The 20013-nt window shown below is 48.6% G+C and overlaps 1 protein-coding gene across 4 annotated transcripts in view; it reads left to right on the top strand.

Annotated features, from left to right (window-relative positions):
* The window catches only part of Rhbdl3 (rhomboid like 3), a 54109-nt gene that overhangs the window by 27652 nt on the left and 6444 nt on the right, over window positions 1–20013 (top strand). For all 4 annotated transcript variants that reach the window (XM_005349409.2, XM_005349410.2, XM_026780456.1 and 1 more), the window contains 4 exons: window positions 1698–1846; window positions 3170–3282; window positions 8560–8660; window positions 17250–17310. In XM_005349409.2, coding sequence (XP_005349466.1) covers window positions 1698–1846; window positions 3170–3282; window positions 8560–8660; window positions 17250–17310 — 424 coding nt within the window. The remainder of the gene's footprint in view (window positions 1–1697; window positions 1847–3169; window positions 3283–8559; window positions 8661–17249; window positions 17311–20013) is intronic.

Genomic DNA, 20013 nt, shown 5'->3' with positions numbered 1-20013 from the left:
TTTTGGTTTTTCGAGACAGGGTTTCTCTGTGGCTTTGGAGCCTGTCCTGGAACTAGCTCTGTAGACCAGGCTGGTCTCGAACTCACAGAGACCCGCCTGCCTCTGCCTCCCGAGTGCTGGGATTAAAGGCGTGCGCCACCACCGCCCGGCCATTTTGTTCTTAGAGATATTTGCAATAGCAAAAAGATAGCAGCATTCCAAGTTCCCACTGACAGAAGACTGTGTGGTCAAAGAGAGGTTGATACATAAAATGGAAATGCCTAGTTCTGCTCAGCAGTGTAGGGTGTTTCTGTGATTCTAGCTCTGGGATGCTGAGGCAGGAGGATTGTGAATTAGCAGACAGTATGGACTATATAGTGATTCTAGGCCAACCTTGTATCATAAAAAGAAAAGGAAAGCCAGGTGGTGGTGGCACATGTCTTTAATCCCAGCACTCGGGAGGCAGAGGCAGGTGATCTCTGTGAGTTTGAAGCCAGTCTGGTCTACAGAGCAAGTTCCAGGACAGCTAGAACAGAGAAACCCTGTCTTGAAAAACAAAAAACAAAAACTAGAAAAGAAAGAAAAGGAAAGGAAGCTGAAATGTGATGTGATGCAGGCCGTCCTTGAGAACGTACACTTTAACCTCAGCCCATCGCTGGAGGAGCACTGTGCAATCCGACCGCCTGCTCTGCAAGGCCAGCTGCATGAAGCATCCAGATAGGCAGTGTCTGGAGGAGCTGCAGGAGGGGCAGCAGAGAGTTCTTGTTTGTGGGTGCAGAGTTCCAGTTCTGTACGATGGAAGGAGTGTACTTGGTGCCGTTCAGCTGTATGCTGGAAACTGGCTAAGATGCTAAACGTAGGCTGGCGAGATTGGCACAGCCGGTGAAGGCACTTGCTGCCAGGCCTGGCAATATCTGAGTTCAGTCCCTGAAATTCATGTGGTAGAAGGAAAGCCTGAAATCCTGCAAGTCATTCTCTGATTCCGTAGGGTACCACGATGCATGCTTGCACACGCACACTTACACTAAATAAAGTATAAAAAACTTAGCCAGGCACTGATGGTACACACCCTTAATCCCAGCACACTGGAAGCAGAGGCAGGCAGATCTCTGAGTCTGAGGCCAGCCTGATCTACAGAACGAGTTTCAGGACAGCCATAGCTACAGAGAAACCTTGTCTGAAAAAAAAATAAAACAACAAAAATTTAGAGGCACTAAATTTTATGTCTATTCTACCACAGTGTTTTTTTGTTGTTGTTGTTGTTTTGTTTTGTTTTTAAGAAATCAACTCAGAGGTTAAGAGCACTGACTGCTCTTCCAGAGGTCCTGAGTTCAATTCCCAGCAACCACATGATGTCTCACAACCATCTGTAATGAGATCTGGCGCCCTCTTCTGGTGTGTGGGAAGCAGAATGTTGTACACATAATAAATAAAAAAAAAATCAACCTGTATGAAGTGGGAGAATGAAGGCTTACTAGAATTACGGTTTAAAGTCATGCCCACAAGGGAAGCAGAGACAAAGAGATCACATGACCCCATTACACGAGAGTATCTCAGAAACAGAGGGAGGGATGCTTTCTGATAAATGGGTCCTGGCTATGGGCACCTTTCATTCAGGTGGGGTGACAGTCTCCTGTCTTATCCCCAGTGCCCGTCAGGAACACCGTCCTGAGCAGTCTTGTGCTTCGTAACTGGCCTTTGCTCTGTGCTTCGTCTAGGTTGCCCTTTTCCTGTACAATGGGGTTCTACTGGATCAGTTTGTGCTGCAGGTGACGCACCCTCGGTACCTGAAGAACTCTCTGGTTTACCACCCGCAGCTCCGTGCACAGGCTTGGCGCTATGTGACATACATCTTTATGCATGCAGGGTGAGTATGTCTTCCCACAGAACCTGCAGAAGAGTGAGTGGCCTGCTTACCTGGGGTGGAATTATTATATATTATATATAAAAACACATCTTATATATACATTTACACATGCATAGTTTCAAACTGATTTTTTTTATTTACAGTGTTGGGGATTAGACTTAGGGTCTTTGGAATACTAGCAAGTGCCCCAAAACTGAGCCCTAAACTCTGGAATTAAGTTTTTGGTTTATTTTTATTGACTTAGATGCAGATTTGAGATAGCCTCTTGAAAGCCACCCAATACCAAACAAACTGTCAGTAGCTTTGTGTAAGAAGGAGAAACAAAGGAGGTTGCTAAAGCCGGCAATGGATTGGCACACACATTTCACAGTATGGGTCTGTGTGCGTCCCAGGGGTAGGTTGAAATGTTCTGGCTTCCTAGAGGCCAGAGCAAAAAGGGTCATGTGACCAGCCAACTAGCCACAAGAGTTGTTCATAATTTGTGTGTGTGGTTGCTCCCACAAGCCGAGTAAAGCTCTAATTTATTAGAACCTCTTATTTCCCATCGTGGTCTGTTCCAGGGGAAGAAGTCTGGGTTCCCTCTCCTAGCCCTGAAAGTTTGGAGTGAGAAGAGTGGCTGGGTCCCTTCTCACACCAGGAAGAAAAGCTTCCCTCTGTAAGACTTTAAGAGACAATGGTGCTAAGCTGCAAGAGGCCTCTAATGCTTCGGGGTGTTTTGATTTATTTTTTATTATTATTATTATTATTTTTTTTTTTGGTTTTTCGAGACAGGGTTTCTCTGTGGTTTTGGAGCCTGTCCTGGAACTAGCTCTTGTAGACCAGGCTGGTCTTGAACAGAGATCCGCCTGCCTCTGCCTCCCGAGTGCTGGGATTAAAGGCATGCGCCACCACCACCCGGCCTCGGGGTGTTTTGAAATCATCTTTGATCTCCAGCTCCATAGTGTTTGTGGATACAGTGAAAGACCAGAGCGAGCCCAGAATGGCGAATGTCACATCTCAAGCTGGTCAGACACCTGGGCTGTGACCTTTAAGCCACTCACTGTCACTCTCTGAGCCTTGGCATCACCCATATTAACCCCTAGAGCTGCTAGGTCCTGGGCATGGCTAGTCCCTGTCACTGCTGCAGAGATAGACTGTACCTGTCACCACCAGGTCCCTGATGTGTGTTCTGTCTCAGCTGGACGGAATTCTTCCCATGTCAATCATCTCTTCCCCAGCCCTTGAACTGCTCAGAGGCGGAGAAGGTGTCTTGCACTCTCCCAGCTCCCCAGTATCTTGGCCCACAGCATTTGCCAGGTGAGTTAACGAATGTGTCTGTCACAGGGTAGAGCACCTAGGACTCAATGTGGTGCTGCAGCTGCTGGTGGGGGTGCCGCTGGAGATGGTGCATGGAGCCACCCGAATCGGGCTCGTCTATGCGGCTGGCGTTGTGGCAGGTAGGCTGGTGGGCCCTATGGTGAGCCTCCTGTGGGCAGGTCAGAGGAGATCCCGTGGCTGGTGCAAGCCCTGGCTTCCTGAGCCTCTTCAAGGCTCCTGGTTCTGGATTGTCCTCCAGGCAGATTTCCCACAGCCGCCCAGACAGGGAGGTGTATTTTGGGGCAGAGCTCATGATTTGGGATAGGACTACTGAGAGAATTCCTGCCATCGAATTACCACACCGTGCTCTAGCTGTGCGAGCCTGGGGAAATTCCTTGATCCTTATGGTCCCATCAAGTTTGTAGACAGAGCTATTGAGGGCTGCCTGCTGTTGACGGGAGCCACACATGAGACAACAGCTTCCTTCTACCGTGCAAAGGGACACCCGTGGTATGGATGTGGGGAGGTGGGACGAATGAGATGAGCAGAAGGGCGGGTTCTCCAGGGAAGGTAGCTGCAGCCCAGCCTCTGAACGCCAGATCTCCTGCGCGATGCCTCCAACTTTACTACTGCCTGGTGGAGCTTTGCCTCTTTGGCTCTTCGGCCTGACAGCTGGGCTCAAGGGAAGAGAGAGAGAGAGAGAGAGAGAGAGAGAGAGAGAGAGAGAGAGAGAGTTAGAGAGAGAGAGTTAGTTTAAGGCCTTAATCCTTTCTGAATGGCATTAAAGTTGTCATCAGGAGAGCTGGGCAGCCTTGACCTCATAAACAACAGGCCGGCAGTAACGAAGTGACTTCAGAGGAGGAAGGATCCCACTCTACCTCCAGGGGGCTAAACCTACTCATGTGTCGGCCCTGTGCCTGGGAGACCCTCCCTCCCAGTGCTGTCTCTGGCACGTCTGTGTGTGCCCAGATCCTTGTACCTTAGACCTCACAAGTCTGTCCCTGAATCCAGCACCGACTGTGTCCCTAAGGAGAGGTCTAGTGAGCACCTCCAGGTTGCAGACTCTCTCAACCACCCACGCCTCTCAGTCATGCCACCTGGGGATTTAGAGATGTACCTTCCCCACCTAGATTCCCAGAGTCCCAGATGTTAAATGACGAGGAACGGAGAAGGCACTTGTAACACTTGCAGTTAGTAGTCAATTAGACTCGGGGGAAGGGGGGGGCGATAACTTGGAAGACAGAAGTGAGATTCAAAATGACTCAGCACTCACCCAGAACAGATGACATGGGGGGGAGGGAGGGGGACAGCGCAAGCATCCCTCCCCAGTGATGTCAGTGCAGACAGAAGCAAGGCACAGCACCAGGATAAGAGGCTGGGAGCCTGCAGTGTGGAGCCAAGGGCACACAATGCTCTGTCTGAGCCATTGATTCAGGCCAGAGGGCTATCAGGTCACTACAAATCATGTCATTGGTCTCCCCGACTGAGTGGATTGATCTCCCTGTACTGCTTCCCCTCTGTATCTATCCCCAGAGAGAAGCCCTTAGAGTTAGACCTTGACAGAGAACCAGTCCTTATCCACGACCAGCAGCTAAGGTGTCCTCACCTCCAAGCCACGTGGCCAGTAGCTGTACTTCTCTGCCTGGAGTGGATACAGAGCCCGAGGCTGAGGTGTGATGGCACATCCCTGTAGTGCCAGTGCTTCAGAGACTAATACAAGTGGATCAGAAGTTCAAGACCAGCTTAGGCTACACAGTAAAGAGCAACAACAAAACAAAAAGCAGAAGCCAGGGTTAGAGGAACAAGTGGCTTGCCCAAGAAGACCCAGCTTTTAAGTGGTAGAGATGGGGTCCCACAGAGGTCCTGTGATCCCAAAGATTGCCCTGTAAACACCTAAGAATCAAAAGGCAGGCCTTTGCTTTTGTGCAGAAAATCTGTCAGAAATCAAGGGAGGCCTTGATCAGTATCTGACCCTGCTTTAATCTCTACCTGGTGAAACTATTCCAAACCCATGGCCGTCCTGTTTTATCAAGTGATGGCTAACTGCCACAGCACAGAGATAGAGTTCAGGCTTGTGGTACAGGTCTTGTGTGTCATCTCCAATACACGTCACAATTTTATAAGGTCCATAAGGTATTCACTGTCACTCCCATTGTACAGGCCATTCAGACAGGTGAAATAAACTCTTCTAATTAATCAAATTAGGGTAGAGCCCTGCGTACCGTACCAGCTCCGATGACCGGCACTGAAGATCATAGCATTAAGAATCTTTGAAAGCCAGGGCATGTGGTCACATACCTGTAATCTCAACATTTAGGAGGTAGAGACAGGAGGACGAGGAGGTCAAGGTCATCCCTGACTATATGGTGATTTTTTGAGACCACCCTGAGCTACGTCAAATACAAAGAAACAAACACAGCACCTAAGTATATCAGCAGCATCCTATTGCTGAGTTTATAGAAGTCAATATGCAACCCTAGAGCTCAGCACCTGTTAGGTAATAAATATTTGTAGAGTAGTTGAAAGAATACATGAATAAATAAAGTAACATCGCTTAGAGGTAAATGTGCTGCCAGTGTTAATTTGAGTTTTTCCTAATGGCCAAGGAGCTGTTGGAGAACACCCGCCTTCAAACTCTTCAGACTAAAACCACAGCTGCTGTGCCTTAATGGCGAGGCCACCAATTCACCTGCACGATGGCATGGACCCAGAATATGTTTTGGGAACCAGCCCCTTGGTCTGTGCTGTGCAGCGGTGAGGTGTTGCGGTCCAGCTTGCCTTTGTCCTCCTTGCTTCTATCCCTACCACCTTCACGGAACTTGGCCATGAGTTTATATACCTGTTAGCCATGAGCTTCGTAACAGGTTACCGAGGGATCCTGCCTGGTCCACGGTCTCCCTTGATGTCCTTTGCTATTCTGTATGCTTAGATCCTGTATTGTTTGGTCCTAGCCAGTCCCTCCAGACCCCAGCTGATGCATGGACCTTAGGAAAGTCTCGGAAGGTTAATAAGATTATAAAAAGAGACCAGAGTGGTACGTGCTTGTCATCTCAGCATGCGGGAGGCAGAGTGGGAGGATCTCAGCAAAATCAAGGTTAACCTGAGCTACAGAAGGCCTGTCTTTAGGGGGCAGAGGAGATGGCTCAGAGGCTAAGAGCACTGACTGCTCTGCTCTTCCAACGGCCCTGGGTTCAGTTCCCAGCACCCACATGGCGACTCACAACTGTCTATAACTCAGGTTCCCAGGGATCTGACACCCTCACACAGATCTACATGTAAATAAAAATAGAGAAATTAAGGCTTGTCTTTAAAAGATAAATATATCGCAATCCAAAAATCGAATCCATTGAATTCCTGGTCTGTGAAGAACTTTGGAGCTCCCCAGACCACACCCTTCACAGTCAGAGGGTTCACTGAATTAGGGAGCCCAAGAAAAAGGGGTTTTACTCCTCAGAATGTTGGAAGTTGTAGACTTCCTCATCTCATACATGTGAATACTGAAGCCAAAAGAATTTTGGAGCAGTGCCTAAGATCGCACAACTGCTCAGTCATTCCGCATTCCATGCTTCTCCCAGTATTCCTGGCTGGCCCCTGGCCCCAGGGTCAAAACTCTAACCACGGGGAGGGGGAGGGAAAGTCAGTGCTATATAGGCTTCCCCCGTAGGTCCCTTCTGTCCCCGGAGGCTGTCCTGATGCATCACTGGCACTGGTGTAGGGCTCCGGGGCATAGAGAAGAGGCCAAGTTAAATGGGTCTGGCGGAGAGAGGAAGGGACCAGCTGGATAAGGCTGGGCTTGCTCTACACAAACAGTAATTAACCAGGAGCTGGCTTGGGCAGCTGGCCTTGCTGCTAACCTGCGCTGCAGCCCTCACAAGCGGCCAGGAGAGCGTGGGAATCTTTTGTCATGCTGCTCTTGCTGCCTGTTTGTTTGCTACCCTGGGATTCCTCACCCTATCCCAAGACCCCCTGCTGGGATATTTATGGCTGAACCCATAAATAGGGTTTTATTGGTAGGCCAATAAAAGGAGAAAGTTATCTGACAGTAGTTAGATACCAAATGAAAGCTGGAAAAAGACCCGACAAAGGAAAGGGAGATTTTCAGTCACATGGGTGGGAGAAAAACTTGTGAGTCCTTGGGTCATGGCAGCTTGACGTTTGTTTGTCTTGTTTAATTTTTTTCTGAGACATTACCTAGCCAGAATTGGTCACAGGGACCTGGAAAGGGGGTGCCAAGAGGCAGGTGGTCAATGGTGCTCCCATGGGGATCTCTCTCCATGTCTCCATCCAGATGGTCTTGGGTCCTGGTGCAGGAACTTCCTCCTAAGATGTGGGCCCCCACCTTTGTAGAACTTGCAGGTTTGGGCTCTCAGCCTTGTCCTCTCTCCAGCGGCTAATTGACTCCTGAGCCTGCAGGTGTTTTCCAACCGAGGTTTCTGCTTGCTCACCCAGGCCAGCTGCTACTCACCCTCTGTGCCCCAGGGTCTACCTCCTAGTTATTTTTAGTCTCCTGTGTCCTTCCCTGGAAGCCAAAGCATTGATCACACTTAAATGCGACCAGAACAATAAATCTCCCATCTCCTCACTGCCCGGCTTCCCTCCCAGGACCCAAGTTTGTCAGCCCACATACCAACAGCTACAGAAACATCCTCTCCCCAGAGTGTGATGTCATCATTCTCTGGCCTTTTCAAGGACATTCTCCCTCCAGAGAGGCCCCACTTGGAAGATCCTGTGAACCTTTTGTGCTTTAGCGTGGCTGGGCAGGAGGTGTGGGAGGCGATGCTAAGCAAGTTTATAGATTCAGCTGAGTAAAGAGAAGCGGAAGGAGGCAGAGGCCACCTCTGAACTAATGTGGGAAGTGGTTGCCACTGAGGCCAAGAGCATGGGTTTTGATCAGCATGACTTTCAGGCTGGGGAATTGCTCTGTGACAGAGTGCTTGCCCAACTTATGTAACGCCCTAGGTTTAATTCCTGGCACTGGGAGAGAAGGAGAAGAATTTTTATGTCAGGCAGAACAGGTTTGAAATAAATCCTGGTTCCAGTGCTGGGATGAGAGCTCTCCTTGTGTTTGTGGGGAGTCTGTTAGCACCTGCCTCAAAGGTTGGCCTTCAGGATGGAGATATGTGTGTACACCTCCTACCCCAAGTGGACACCTTCCGTCCGCTGTGGGCGGCTTTAGAATCAGACCCACTTGGGGCCAGTCAGACTTCTCCTTTGAATCTTGGTTTCCTATCAGTAAAATGAGAAAGCTGAACGGAGGGAGGGGTTCATTCACCATACACGAGGCAGCATGGCGTCAAAAGGGGAGGAGACGGAGCCTGCTGTGGAGTAGTTCAGCTCTGGTGGCAGGAGGCAAGGGCCAGGGCTGGGCTGCACAGTGAGTCCGACATTCTTGATGGTTTTCACTCTCTCTGTGCCAGGCTCCTTGGCTGTGTCTGTGGCTGACATGACTGCACCCGTTGTGGGCTCTTCCGGAGGGGTGTATGCGCTCGTCTCTGCCCACTTAGCCAACATTGTCATGGTGAGCAGCCCCTGTTCCCTGTGGATCTGCCCTGTCTGTTCTTTAACATCGCTGTGCTTGGATGTTAGTCCCCATCGCTCTCTCAGCCCGGGAACTGTCGGGTGCCCCCCCCCCCCGCCCGCCTGGATGGAGCATGGTTCATAGCTGCATCTTTCTCTGCAGACCCCTTCCATCCGTGTCCTTCCCAGATGGGCTCCTGTTTTCTCCAGCCGGGCTTAGCCCACAGGTGTGCCTGTCTCCCTACTCTGCCTGTTCCCTCAAAAATGGTTCAGATCTGACCTCTGGTGTCTCAGCAATGGTCACCATTGCTGAGATGAAACACCATGACCAAAAGCAACTTGGGGAGGAAAGGGTTTGTTTGGCTTCCATTTCCATGTTACTGTTTATCTGTGAAGGAAGTTAGCACAGGAACTCAAGTAGGGCAGAAACCTGGAGGCAGGAGCTGATGCAGGAGCCTTGGAGGAGTGATCCTTACTGGCTTGCTCACTATGACTTGCTCAGCCTGCTTTCTTTTTTTTTTTTTTTTTTTTTGGTTTTTCGAGACAGGGTTTCTCTGTGGCTTTGGAGCCTGTCCTGGAACTAGCTCTGTAGACCAGGCTGGTCTCGAACTCACAGAGATCCGCCTGCCTCTGCCTCCCGAGTGCTGGGATTAAAGGCGTGCGCCACCATCGCCCGGCTCAGCCTGCTTTCTTATAGAACCTAGGAGTGCCAGCCCAGGGATGGCACCACCCACAATGGGCTGGGCCCTCCCCATCAATCACTAGTTAATAAAATGCCCCCACAGTCTTGCCTACACCCATTTGGGGGGGTAGTTTAAGACAAGTTTGTTCGTGTAGCCCTGGCTGTCCTGGAACTAGCTCTATAGACCGGGTTAGCCTCGAAATCAGAGATCCCCCACCACTGCTTTCTGAGTGCTGGGATTAAAGGTGTGCACCGCCACCCCTGGCTAACCTACACCCAATCTTTTTTTTTTTTTAAGATTTATTTATTTATTTATTTATTTATTTATTTATTTATTTATTTATTTATTTATTATGTATACAACATTCCTTCTATGTATGCTGCCAGAAGAGGGCACCAAATTTCATTATAGATGGCTGCGAGCCACCATGTGGTTGCTGGGATTTGAACTCAGGACCTCTGGAAGAGCAGTCAGTGCTCTTAACCTCTGAGCCATCTCTCCAGCCCCCCTACACCCAATCTTATGGAAGCGTTTTCTTTTCTTTCTTTTCTTTTTTTTTTTTTAAAGATTTATTTATTATGTATACAACATTCTGCCTCCATGTATGCTCATATGCCAGAGGAGGGCGCCAGCTCTCATTACAGATGGTTGTGAGCCACCATGTGGTTGCTGGGAATTGAACCCAGGTCCTCTGGAAGAGCAGCCAGTGCTCTTAACCACTGAGCCATCTCTCCAGCCCCCTGGAAGCGTTTTTCTCAGTTGAAGTTCCCTCCTCTCAGATGACTTTAGCTTGTGTCAACTAGTATACATGGTCTTTAGAATTCTTTGTCATAGATTGTGCACAGCAAGAGGAGATAACCCAATCCGTAAAATGCTTTGCACACAAGTGTGAGGACCCTAGTTTGGATCCTAGCAGTCATACAAGAAGCTGGGCATGGCCACAATGCACTCCTGTAACCCCAGTGCTGGGAAGGCGGACACCTAGAGTTTCCCCTTGCGAGCCATCCTAGCCAAACCAGTGGACGCCAGGTTTAACCCTCCACACGCACCGCACACTAACACAGGCACTGCTAGGTAAGAAAGCCTCCATGGTCATGTCATCAGACTCTCAAGTAGAAAGAGAGACCTTGTGAGAGTGGTCACCTTCTGCCAGCCATCCAGGTGTCGTCCCTTGCCCTAGCCCTCACATTGTCAGGGTCCCCTTGTCTTCCTCTCCATTCTCTTTCAATGCAATGGTAAGGGTCTGAGCATGACCCAAGGAGACAGGCAACCTAGTCCAGTCCAAATCCTTGCTGCCCACTCCTGAAAGGTACCCCGGGCCAGGTTAAATGCTGCTTCCTACCTTGGGTTCTACACCTCTGAAATGGGGTGATATGCAATAAATGAGCAAAACTGAAAATTAACACTTAAAACAAATATTACCTTAACTCCTCGTTCCTTACCGAAGAACCTAGGTAGACTCAGACTAAACAGGGTCTTCAAATCAGCGTGTTAAAGCCCCCACGGCAGGAAGCTTGTCTAGTTTAGAGGGAGATAGAGTTATCTCTACTGCGGTAGCTGTCCTACTTCACGCATGCCCCAACTGGCCTAGGAGCCAGTTACACATCTATACCGCTGTGCCTGACATACTCAGATGTCTATAGATTTGGGAGGCGGGGAGAGTCCAGAAAGATTACAGCTTCTCCATGAACCCCTCCTGACCCTGCTCTGCTTGCTGTCACTTTTCCCCCACGTGGCAATTGTGATGCTTGGTGGTTTTTTGGAGTCTCTACATTCTCCCATGGTTTCATCTGGGTTTTGTTTTTTGGTTGAGCAGGTTGTTGACCCAGCCTAGGATGTCCTACCTCAGCCCTCCAAGTGTAGAGTTTGTCTTTTCTGCCTTCTCTCTCTCTCTCTCTCTCTCTCTCTCTCTCTCTCTCTCTCTCTCTCTCTCCCTCCCTCCCTCTTTCCCTCCCTCCCTCCTTTCCTTTTTTTGGGGGTGAGTGGGTGTGGGGGTAGGGCTATCCCAAATTGACCTGAAACTCCCTGTGTAGTACAGGCTGACCTCAAACTTGTGGCGATCACCTGCCTCAGCCTCTTGAGTATTGCAGCCTAGCACACCTGACTGGAATTCCTGCCTCACTCCGAACACCATCCTCCTCTTCTATTCACCACCACACACACACACACACACACACACACCCCGCCTTTGTGAGTTGTAAGAGTGTGTGTATGTGTGTGGGGGGAGATACTGAGTGAGATACTACATTTGCTACTGAGCTAATTTCTGGCAACTTCCAGTATGTGTTAGTAGAGAGGTTGGAGGTGGGTGTGGGAAATTGTATCTGAGTGTGAGGGTTCGGGCTGTGTTCCTGTTTATGCACACAACCGCTAAGGGTCTCTGTGCACAGGGCCGCCTCACATGGCCCTCTTAAATGGGTCATTCTCTTTCCTCAGACACAGCTATTCCTCTGAATCCTGCCTCCTCCACCCTCCCCCTGCCCCAATTCCTCTCAGTTGGAGTAGAAAGTACTGACCTCCTCCCTCCCATTCCTGCAAGCTAGGGATAGGGACAGGATGGTGGGGGCTGAGCAGGCACAGTGGAAGAAGAGAAAGGGGAAGGAGAAAAAAAAGGCAGGACTTTAAGAAGATCTGCCCACTCCCCAGCTCCTGAGATGCAATCTTGGTACCCCAGAGGTTCCCATGGGGAGAAGAGGCCACTCGACCCTGAAGGACTGGCCACAGGCACCAGAGGGCCTGTCAAACGGTTTGGTTCAGCTTACACTTCTGCCTGGCGAGCAGCCCATGGCCATGGAGATGAGCAGTCCCATTTCAGACCGTAGGCCTTCCCAGAGAAAGCAGCTCCCTGCCTGCCTCCTGGGAGCTGACAGACCTGGGAGTTTGCAGTAATCATCCACTCTAGAGAGTTGTGCTTCTTGACCCTGAAGAAGGTCAGTTTCTCCTCAGCAAGGGACTGCCTTTGCCCAGATGAGTTCCCTGCTGAGACATATCAGGTCAACTCCTTTGAAATAGTGTGCTCCTTTAATCCCAGCCCTGGGGAGGCAGAGGCAGCTAGAACTCTGTGAGTTCAAGGCCAGCCTGGTCTATAGAGAGTTCCATGACAGGCAGGGCTACATAGAGAATCCTTGTTTTAAAAAAAAAAGTACCACTTCTGTGGTTGGGGAGTGATTAACCGTTAGCAAGCTCATATACTTCAACCTAGTAGATATGCTACTGCTTCACTTCCAAAATGAGCGTGGACTCTTTATTCCTTAGACAGTATCTCATTAAAGTAAAAGGCAGAAAAACTGTGGATTTGACAGTCAGGAGATTTAGATTTGAGAACCTTCTGATGACTGAGTCTGTGAATCTTTGGGGCTCCAGTTGCTTTCATAAGGTGGTTGTTATGAAGATGTGGACAATTGGAACATGCTTCCCACATGGTAAGCCGCCACCCAGCAGTGAGCGCCTGTGTGTACATATGCATGCACATTTGTGTGTGTAACCATTACATTTATGTTTTATTTTGTGTGTGGGGTGGAGTGTGTGTGTGTTTGTGTGTGTGTGTGTGTGTGTGCTGCAGTACAAGTGTAGACATCAAAGGACAACTTTGGGAGTCCATTCTATCCACCTAGTCATTCCCCAGCACAGAACTCAGGCTTGGCGGCTGATACCTTTACCTACTGAGGCATCTTGGCTGCCTTCTGTGTGATTTTTTTTTAATGTATGAATTATGTTTCATAGAGAAATCAAAAAAAATTTTTTGTATGTTGGTATTTTACCTGTATGCATGTCTGTATGAGAGTGTCAGATCCCCTCGAACTGGAGTAACAGACAGTTGTGAGCTGCCCTGTGGGTGCTAGGACTTGAACACAGGTCTTCTGGAAGAGCAACCAGTGCTCTTAACCACTGAGCCATCTCTTTAACCCAAGAAAATGTATTCTTAAAGCTTCTGGGATAACTCAGGAAAATGTGGAGCACTTATGTTCTTAGGACTAGCTGTTAATTAGAGATTTTGCTTTATATAAAAGTGTGTCTTGTGGTTGTGGTAGTACGCACCTGTAATCCTAGCATTCGGAAGGCTGGGGCATTATATATATTAATGTTTTACACCAAATAATTAAAGTCAGAAAATATCTCAACCAAAGATTTGGCTCCCAAAAAGACTTTCAATCAAGACTTCTTATTTTAAACACTGGAAATAGAAAGACCTACCTGATTGAATAATTTATTAATTGCCTGCTGCTGGGGCCCATAAGCCAGAGTTCCATTTTTAAATATGCAAGATATTTACTTACACTTTGCTGTGTGTTAGATGCTTTCATAAAATATTTGAGAGCCAAATCTTTGCAAATTGAATTTCGTTGCTAAAGCTCAAGAAAAATTACTGCTAAAAACACAAACAAAACAAAAAAGCCCTCTGCCATAAGGTTTATGTAATTAAATGAACAGCCTCTGTAGGACAGTTAGACCAGGGGTGATTTATATGTCATGCCTTCATTTCATGGTGTGTGTGTTACTGAGCATTGAACCCAGGGCTGCACACATGCTAGGGAAGTGCTCTTAATTGGTTGGGTGAACATGATATCAAGGCAACTGGTTACCTACTTGTTCCCAGTGGCTGAGTCACTGTCTCACCCTGCCAGCATCTCCCTGCAAGGCTGTGGGAGAGAATGAAATTAAAGGGCCTTGGAAGGCCTGGCTCCCTGGGGACTGCGCTCTCCACATTTCTCGCTGCGGCAGGGCCTGCTGTGTGAGGCTTTGCTCTCCTGGTGCTCTCAGTGTTATTGAGGGAATAATGGGTTGTGAAGTGGCCTTGGAAGACCTTCTAGTTTAACCCCTTCACTGCTGGGAGATTACTATTCACTGGGATTCCCTCAGCTCTGGGAGCAGCTGGGTGGACAACAAAGGCAGACAAAATGTTTCTTGCAGTCTCTTAGAGGGTGGTTGGCAGAGCTGTGGACTGGGAGGACCATCTCCTTGTTAACCTCCTGTCATCTTGAAGTGGCTATCCGGGAGCCTCGCCTTCTTCCCTAAAGTGCATGCATGGGGTTGGATTGGATCAACCTGGCAATCTTCAGCACTAACTTGCACCTGGGACCAGGCAGGTTTGCATACTCAGGAAGCCACACCTGTAATCCCAGGAAGGTTATAGAGTTGAGGCCATCTTGTGGCTACAGAGTGAGTTTGAGGCCAGCCTGGGAAACCTGGACCCTTTGTCAAAAAAAAAGGAAACAAACTTGTGAATCTGGCCTCAATAGCGTTAAAGGCAGAGCTTCTGACTGCCACCTCGACTCTAGATTTATTTTGTTTATTTGTTTGTTTGGAGACAGGATTTCTCTGTATAGCCCTGGCTGTCCCTGAACTCACTCTGTAGACCAGGCTGGCCTCAAACTCACAGAGATCCGCCTGCATCTGCCTCCCTGAGTGCTGAGATTAAAGGCCTGCATTATCAACTCTGTGTTCAACATTTACTTCTTTGTAAGTTTTCCTTTCTTCCTTTTTCTTTTTCCTTCCCTGCTTCCCTCTTTTTTTTTTCTCCCGGAAATAGAACCCAGGGTCTTATACTTGCCAAGGAAGCTCTCCTGCCATTCTCCCTCCTTCCCACCCCATCGTAACCATCACTGTGCAGTCTAGTGGCACCAGGTGCACTCATACTTCTGGGCAGCAGCCAGCACCTTCCTGTCTACCAAACTTTTTTTTTTTTTTCTTGGTAAGGCCATGTGGCCCACCACCTTCCTGTTGCAGGAGGCTCACTTCAGGGATTGGATCGCTGGCTCCATGGAATCACTGACCCCCGTTTTGTCCCTTGTCTCTTTGGTAAGGTGCTGAGAGACACTAGAAGTTCCAATGTTACCCTGCCATCTGCTTCTAAATAGAACACATTCAGCAAGCAGACGTTAGACATTCTGGTTTTAGAGGGGCCGTGTGCTGCCCACTGCACTAAAGAAGAAGGGTCTCAGCATGTTTCCCATGCTGCCCTGGAACCTGTCACCCTCCAGTCTTCCAAGTACTAGCTCATCCTCCTCCTCTTCTCCTAACTGAAAAGGATGTAAGGTCGTTGAATACAAAGCACTTGTGACTTACAAAGCAAGTAGCAAAATAATCTACCAAAGGGGTATTGTTTAAATAGTACATAGCCGTGTGCTGATGGTGCAAACCTTTAACCCCGGGAGGCAGAGGCAGGCAGATCTCTGTGAGTTGAAGGCCAGCCTGATCTACAAGAGCTAGTTCCAGGACAGGCTCCAAAACTACAGAGAAACCGTGTCTCAAAAAAAAAAAAGAAAGAAAAATGAAACTCCTACAAGTTAAAGCTTGTTCACAATGTGTTTTTTTTAATTAATTAATTTATTATGTATACACATATATGCCCACAGGCCAGAAGAGGGCACCAGATCTCATTACAGATGGTGTGAACCACCATGTGGTTGCTGGGAATTGAACTCAGGACCTTTGGAAGAGCAGGCAATGCTCTTAACCACTGAGCCATCTCTCCAGCCCCCAGCTTGTTCACAATGTTAAGACATTAGAACATTAGAATACTTCAAGCAAATCCTCTTTGTAAAAGAGTGTTATGCCAGGTGGTGGTAGTGCACACCTTTAATCCCAGCACTCGGGAGGCAGAGGCAGGCGGAGAGTGAGTTCGAGACCAGCCTGGTCTACAAGAGCTAGTTCCAGGGCTGGAGAGATGGCTCAGTGGATAAGAGCACTGGCTGCTCTTCCAAAGGTCCTGAGTTCAATTCCCAGCAACCACATGGTGGCTCACAACCATCTGTAATGAGATTTGGCTCCCTCCTCTGGCTTGCGGGCATACATGGAGGCAGAATGTTGTATACATAATAAATAATAAATAAAATCTTTAAAAAAGAGCTAGTTCCAAGACAGGCTCCAAAGCTACAGAGAAACCCTGTCTCGAAAAATCAAAAAAAAAAAAAAAGTAAAAAAGAGTGCTTTTCCTGAAGTTTTCCCAAGCCCTGTTTCTTCTACTGTCACCACTATTTGGGGCCCCTGTGAAGTTTAAGGTTTAAGGTTTTCTACAACCTCAGGACCATGAGAGCGTGGAGCAGGGCCTGGACCACTGGGACAGATGGAGTAGATGGGAGGAAACAGAAGTCTCGGCTGTGCCCAGTTGCCACCTTAGCCAGGGCAAGTGTGCTCCAGGAAGATCCCAGGCGCGTCTGTGTGCACGTGCGTGCATCTGTGTACTCAGAACTGTGTTCTGAATGCCCTGCAGGGGAGCCCCTCAAAGGAGCCCCGCGGAGGAGTCTTTTGTAAAGTGAAAATCCTTTGTCAGATGAATAATTGTGTTCCGTTTATCTGCTTGAGAGGCTCTCAGGAGAGAGACTCCTTTGAAGGCCATCTGGCCCACCCCGCTCCTGCTGCTCACTCCTCAGGTGCTGAAGCCCCATTAGGAATCTCGGTGACGGGGAACTCGTGACCCACACAACAGGTCATTACATTTTGTTCCTATAAGAGAAGGAAACCTGTCTTGAACAAGAGCAGTGACTGCATGCTGGCGAGAGAGAGCCAGCTGAAGGGCTCAGCTGATAGACAACAGTGCACTTGACCCCTGAGTTTGAGGGTCCTTCTTCATTCTTCCTGGGCACGATTTCTTACCCCGATGGCTCCACTTTGACTTTGCTGGGTGTCCTGCTCCACATTTCTTGTCACCTGTGGGTACAGCCAAGAATCATGCTGTCAAAGAGTTCACTGTCTGAGGTGGGAGAGAGATTCTCCCTTGTTGGCTCTACACACTCTGCCCTGTGTGGCTCAAGACCTTTCATGAGGAGGATAAATTCACCATTGTTGGAAATCCCTAAGCCATGCTAGGCCCCAGCCCTTACTCAGTACTTCACGGAGTGGCTTCTTATGTACCTGCAGGGGAGGGGCCTGATCCTAAACTGACAGAGTCTCTCCCTCTCCTTTAGAACTGGTCAGGCATGAAGTGCCAGTTCAAGCTGCTGCGGATGGCTGTGGCCTTGATCTGTAGTGAGTACCGCTGTGTGGGGAGATGGAAGGGGGAGATGGGGTGGGTGCGCGGGGCCACAGAGAAACCCCTGCCCTTGCCTTCCAGGAGCCTGTGATAAACCAGAAAAGGTGGGGCATGTCAGTCCTATGTCCAAAACAGGGGCACCCCAAGAAAGTCTTTCTCTTTACCCTGCTTGATCCTTCCCGATCTTTTGTTGTTTTGCTTTTTGAGACCGCGTCTGTGTAGCCCATGTTGGCCTTGAACTCACTCTGTGTACCTTTGGAGCCTGTCCTGGATCTCGCTATATAGACCAGTCTGGACTCAAATTTACAAAGATCTGCCATCTTCTCCCTCTCAAATGCTGGGATTAAAGGTGTGCGCCACCACTGCCTGGCACCACACTGATTTTTATGTGGAGCTAGACTCTGTGCATGCTAGGCAAGCACTGTTCCAACTGAACCACATCATCCAGACCCTTTATGTCTTGTTTTGGTGGTCCCCCTGCCCCTCAGACAGGGTTTCTCTGTAGCTCTGTAGCCCTGGCTGTCCTGGAACTCGCTCTGTAAACCAGGCTAACCTCAAACTCACAGAGATCCGCCTGCCTCTGCCTCCCAAGTGCTGGGATTAAAGGCATGTACCACCATCATCCAACACAAGTACCAATGACCATTGAACCATCTCATCTCTCCAACTCCACTTCTTAAACTTTTTATAAACATAAAGTATGCAAACAGAAAAGTACCCAGTGACCAGTGGGATCAAGAGAAATAGCTGCATGACATTTTGGGTTGTGAACTTGACCTTTTAGGATATGTGTCTATTGTGTGTGCATGCACAGTTAAATTTACAGGTAGAGATACGGAGATGGCTGGAAAGATGACTCAGAGATTAGGAGCACTGGCTGTTCTTCCAGAAGTCCTCACTTCAATTCCTAGCAACCACAACCATCTAAAATGAGATCTGGTGCCCTCTTCTGGCCTTCAGGCATGCAGGCAGAACACTGGTATACATAATAAACAAAGAATCTTTTTTTTAAAAAAAAAAAAAAACAAACTTGTAGTCTTGCTCAGTGGTGTGACACATGTCTATAATCCTAGCACTTTGAGAAGCTAGGGAAAGAGGGTTGGATTTTTTAAATATTTTATTTATTCATTTTCATGTGCATGGGTGTTTTGCCTTCATCGTTGTCTCTGTACCTTCTGTATGCACTGCCCAGGGAGGCCAGAAGAGAGCATCAGCTCCCCTGGAACAAGTTAGAGGCAGTTGTGAGCCACCATGTGGGTGCTTGGAGTCAGACCTAGGTCCTATGAAGAACAGCCATTGCTCTTAACTGCTAAGCTAGCTCTCCAGCCCCAGGAGAACTGAATTTTGAACCTGGACTACATAGTAAAATGTTGTCTCAGGCTGTCCCCACCTCCACACATACAAACCTTGCACTTTTAGTAGAGTTACAAACTGTAGTGGCTCCTTTGCTCAGTTTGTTCCAGGACAGGTCCATTCTACTGACTGAGAGGCCTGGACATAAAGACAAGTAGGGCTCAGCAGCAGATCAAGCACAGGAGAGTGTATCTTAAACTCGAAGGTGCGCACCTTTCACCTAGCACTTGGTAGGCCAAGGCAGGAGGAATTCTGTGGGTTCAAGGCCAGCCTGGTCTACATGACCAATTCCAGGCCAATTACATATGGTGAGACTCTGTCCCAAAAGTGGGGAGTGGTATGTCTGGCCGAGGTGCCATAGGAATAAAGGACGTGGTAGGCAAAAGATGTTGGCAGGGAAAATTGGAGCTTGGGACTGTGTATAGTTGTGACAAGAAATGAAGCCAATCTAAATCTCAAGAGTTAGATGATGAATGCCAGGCGGTGGTGGCGCACACCTTTAATCCCAGCACTCGGGAGGCAGAGGCAGGTGGATCTCTGTGAGTTCAAGGCCAGCTTGGTCCACAGAGTGAGTTCCAGCACACAGAGAAACCCTGTCTTGAAAAACCATTTAAAAAAAGAATTAAAAGTTAGATGATGCTGGCTTAGGCAAAGGCAGAAACATACATCATCTTACATACACTGGAAGGCCACTGCAGGCTCACAAGAGGAGAGATCCTGAAGGATGTTCCAGATAGGAAATTAGCTGCATTATGATGGAGAAAAATAGATTGAGGGGTTGGAGAGATGGCTTGGTGATTAGGAGCCCTTGCTATAACAGCCTGTGGCTCTGAGTTTGCCCTACCACCCCCACAAAAAAAACCAAGCATGGTACACATGCCCATAACCCTAGCACTGGGGCTAGACAGAGGAAGCTCCCAGGAGCTCACTGGCTGGCCAGCTCATCCTAACCAGTGAGCTGCAAGCTTCAGGTTCAGAGACCCCCTTCTTTAAAATACAGGATGAAAGGACTGGAGAGATGGCTCAGGGTTAAGAGCACTTGCTACTCTTTCAGAGGACCTGGGTTCAGTTTCAAGCATCCGCCTGGCTCACAAATGTAACTCTAGTTCCAGGGATATGACACCCTCTTCTGGCATCACAGGTACCAGGCACGCACACAGTACACATACACACATGTAGGCAAAAGACTCATACACGAGTTATTAAAAGTAAGGTGGAGAGCAATAGAGGAGGGCATGTAATGTCTTCTGTCTTCCATATGTGTATGCATAGGGTGCATGCGCGCGCGCACACACACACACACACACACACACACACACACACACACACACACACACACACACACA

Source organism: Microtus ochrogaster, chromosome 7 (assembly GCF_000317375.1).
Source record: "Microtus ochrogaster isolate Prairie Vole_2 chromosome 7, MicOch1.0, whole genome shotgun sequence".
Classification (NCBI taxonomy): Eukaryota; Metazoa; Chordata; class Mammalia; order Rodentia; family Cricetidae; genus Microtus; species Microtus ochrogaster.
This window is presented reverse-complemented; position numbering and strand designations above follow the sequence as displayed.